The following is a 4,090-nucleotide window of genomic DNA, read 5'->3' on the forward strand; positions in this document are numbered from 1 at the left end:
AAGCTTTTTAAAACATCAAAAACCCTTTTTTCTTTGAAAAGAAAAAACAAGCATTGTGAGATTAAGACATATTTTTTTAACCTAACTTGGGCATACAACATTTTAAAAATGGGAAATATACATGAATAATGTATAAAGTTATAAAAGTACCTTTCAACAACTTTTTCCCCCCCAAATAATCAATCCATTTCTACTTGATTTCCTCTTCATGCATTTAAATTTCCATGCAATATTACATATAGTAGAACATACATATATATATATATATAGATATAGAAAAATCAAGCTCAATAAATTTAGAGGAAACTAAAATCATCCCTTTTTAAAAATATTTGGATATAATATACATCCAAAAGATTATGCAATGTGAAAGTGCATAAATTTTGGGAACAAATTTTAATTAAGAGAGTAACTATAAGGGGTAAGAAGCCAAGAATCAGCCTCAACATAGTGAGTCCCAATGAAAGGTTGAGCCTCTTCATCTGTTAAGTTGTGAGCCCATTGCACTCTTCTTGTTAAATTTGCACCTGGTCCACTACACTTGTACTCTCCATAATACACAGTCCTATACACAATACAAATACACAAAAATACATTCATTTACTCTTAGATTTCATACACGAAGCCATGACATACTCTCGAGATTCAACCTGAATATAACTAAGTGGTACAGTTCAAGTATCATATACTAAAGTTTAGAGGTCCAAATGTTGTTGAATTCAAAAAAAAAAAAAAAAAAAAAACATCTTGAGTTTTGAGTAAAATTTGAATTGTCTCTATAATTTTAGAAATTAATATATAGTGTCTATGGTTTTAAAATTTTCAATTTGTTGGTCCTTAAAATATAGTCAAACTTCACATATTGTCATTACTAATTAAAAGTTTTAATTTTCTCCCTATTGTTTAAGGTTAACTTTTACAAACAATCCATGTCAATATCTTATCAACATTTTTTTTCTTCAATTTAGTAGTTTCGAGTAATTATGTGTTAGTTGGTTCTATCTTATGAGATTTAATCAAACTATTAGAACCAAATTGAAACTAAACTCATAAAATAACAACTCAATTGAAAATTTTAAAATTAATTAACATATATATACAAGGACCAAATGGAAGGTAATTAAGGCTAAACTATATGGGAATAGGAAATTAAAATTTTTAACAACGTAATGAAATTTTTTTTTGTCCAAATCTAGGACCAAATTCATAATTTAACCCAAAAAAAAAAGAAAAACTTCTACTAATTCCCATGTTTCACCTTTTAAGATACGAATAATTACCAAATTACCCTTTGCATTTTGTCTAATTAGCACAAAGCACACCTCATTTGTTCTTAAAAAATGATTTTACACACCCATTTAAATATTAGTGAAATCTATAAGTCATATTCATAAGCAATCCTTCAATTAAAATTAGATCTTATATATGTGTAGTATACCATATATAAATACTACATTCATTTTCTTTTAAAAAAAGTGATATATGATTTAAAAATTCACAAGTCATATGGGATATTTATGAAGGAAAAAAATTGGAAAAAAAATGAAAGGGAAAAATAAAGAGAGAAAATTCTTACAAATGGCGTTTTAGGGAGCCCCAATCATTCCAACCTTGAGGAAGAACAATATTATCCATAAAAGTATATGAAAAAACAACTCTTGAATAATCTCCCCAAGCTCTTCCTAAGTAAATCTGTCCACTTCCTGTTACAATACAATCTTTGAATGAAAACCCACTTTCCATTGATGATTTTAATCCCTTCTGAGCAGTCAATGAAGCCACTTTCTTTGCTATGGACTTCAGATAACATTTCTGCACACAAATCCATTTTCCAATAATCACCCAACAATATATATAATAGCGGATTTTCAAAAATAGAAAAATAAGGAAACTATTTACGCAAAATAGCAAAATTTCAATTTTCTTTGATGGAGGTGGATAAAAAACTCTATCGGTATTTTTTTTGCTATTTCTATAAATAGTTTGACATTTTTTTTATTAGTAAAATTTTTTCAATATAATATATAATTAAAATAAACAAATTAATTAGGCCAGAACTTTAATTAATTTAACCTCATAGAAGGACCTTCCATAGCCAAATATGAAGTCCACTGAGCCTTGGATGTAGCAATTGTTGAAGTAATGAAGGCCTTTGTGATCATATAGTGTGTCTTGATCCCCATAAAAGCTGCAATTGTGAAATGCAGCTTTTGTTCCTGATATTCGCAACGCCACTCCTTGTCCTTGAACTGATCCAATCTCGTGTGTTGCCGTATTCTGCAAACTCACGATCATCGAAAAAGCTATTTTATATCAGTTTTTTTTATTATTATTAAAATAATAAAAAAAATGTCTCATACTAATAAAGATGTTTTTTTAATGTCTTAATTTTGCTTTGGATTGGAATTGTGGGAGAATCTTATTTATTTATTTAATTTAGGATTTATGGTTCAGGGAAGTGTGAATTTAGTATATCAAAGGGTTTCTTTTTGGAAGGATTAAAAAAGAATCTTTTACCTCAAACTTTATATTGATAGCTACAAAATAATTGGCATCTACAGCCACAGTTGCACTCTTCAAAGTCCCCAATGGCTTTCCATCTTCTCCGGTCACCGACGCCGTGGCATTTCCCGTGATGGTCGGTGGGTCATCATTGACGTTTCCAAGAAATGTCACGAATGGTAGGCTTTTAGGGATGGTGATTTTTTCACTGGACTCAATCCACATTATTTTACTTCATTAGTACACGGATAGGATATTTGTAAATGAGCAATACTTGAGTGCACTCTAAGATATACCAATCTTTGTGCGGACTTTAAAAAAAAAAAAAAAAAAATTCAATCGGATAAGATGCACAAAGATAGATGTAGTCTAAGATGTACGTAAGTATTTTTCATAATTGGTAATTAACATTTTAATAACAAAGATGATATATATGAATTTTGCTAATTTTACACAAAGATGCAAAAATATTACCTGTAAACTCCTGGATTGATGACCAAAATGACTCTTTTACTATTAGGTTTGGGAATGCTACCAAGAGCTTCTCCAACTGTTCTAAAGTCACCCGTCCCGTCCTGGCTAACGGTTATTCTCACTTTGTTCATCTCGGCCTTTTTCAATTTATAGTCAAGAACTCCGCCACCCTTATAAGACCGGCCGAGTTTGGCAGCTGACCGGGCTACTGAACCAGCTTTGTTCTTGTAATTTTGAAGGTTCCATGACAGCCAGTTCTTGTAGTCCTCCCTTCCCTCCTCAGCATTCAGTGAATAGGATGGTAGGAACAAATTACACACAAAAAGGAGAAGTAGTAGAATAATTTTGATGTCATTCATTGCAAGCCAATGAGAATAGCTAACAAATGGCCCTAATTTTTTTTCTATGTATAAAAAAAACCCTAGAAAATTATCAATATATATGTGTGTAAGAGAGAGACTTTGATTTTTAGGATCCAATTGGCAGACCAATCACATGGCTTCTTCAAGAATATAATATTCCACTAGGGACTCTATAGGACCCATTTGACAAGGGCTATTTTGTTGGGTACAAATTGTCATTTGTGTATAATGGAGAAGGCATGGCTGTATTCCATATCAAAACCCAAAGTGGTAGATTGATATGATATTTAGGGTCACCCTCCTACAAATATTGTGGGGCAATGCTATAGGGAATTGAACTCTCTCAATGGACCCTTAGTTTGTGACCACCTATATATGTGCCCTTAAATATATTTTCAACATCAAAACTCGAGTAGTAGTAGGAAGGGCTAACTTTGTAATTTGCGTGCTTGCTCACATCAAAATGCTGTAACCCTTTTCTATTTTTCAACGTATAGTTTCTATTATGACATTGCATATCTTTGTGTATTTATATATAATGGTATAATATATCCAAAACTTACATATGTACTTGTGTGAGGCCAAAATTCGAATAGGAGAAACATACTTGACCTTCACGTGACATTCATCAATGAATTTATTTTAAAAGGGAACATTATCAAAGAAAAAGCCTACACATCGATGTGATGTTTACCAAATACACTTCAATGTTTAAGTCAGAAAGTAAAAGAACGTGGAAATTAGAGAGTCCG

The 4,090-nt window shown here is 31.2% G+C and overlaps 1 protein-coding gene across 1 annotated transcript; it reads right to left on the reverse strand.

Moving 5' to 3' along the window:
* Positions 1-210: 210 nt before the first annotated feature.
* Positions 211-3,395, reverse strand: LOC120085358 (probable pectinesterase 53). Its single transcript, XM_039041302.1, has 5 exons — positions 2,977-3,395; positions 2,518-2,710; positions 2,074-2,277; positions 1,577-1,812; positions 211-565 (listed from the first exon to the last, which is right to left on the reverse strand). Exons 1-5 carry the CDS (start codon positions 3,333-3,335, stop codon positions 397-399), a joined length of 1,161 nt encoding a protein of 386 aa, XP_038897230.1. The 5' UTR covers positions 3,336-3,395; the 3' UTR covers positions 211-396.
* Between the last annotated feature and the right edge of the window lie 695 nt (positions 3,396-4,090).

Source organism: Benincasa hispida, chromosome 9 (genome assembly GCF_009727055.1).
Source record: "Benincasa hispida cultivar B227 chromosome 9, ASM972705v1, whole genome shotgun sequence".
NCBI classification, from domain to species: Eukaryota; Viridiplantae; Streptophyta; class Magnoliopsida; order Cucurbitales; family Cucurbitaceae; genus Benincasa; species Benincasa hispida.

Excerpts from the sequence above, each read along its gene's own strand:
- LOC120085358 (XM_039041302.1), bottom strand. The coding sequence starts at position 3,335 with ATGAATGACATCAAAATTATTCTACTACTTCTCCTTTTTGTGTGTAAT. Across the intron at positions 2,711-2,976 it reads ATCAATCCAGGAGTTTACAG|TGAAAAAATCACCATCCCTA; the intron begins GTAATATTTTTG and ends GATTGAGTCCAG. Across the intron at positions 2,278-2,517 it reads CTATCAATATAAAGTTTGAG|AATACGGCAACACACGAGAT; the intron begins GTAAAAGATTCT and ends GTGAGTTTGCAG.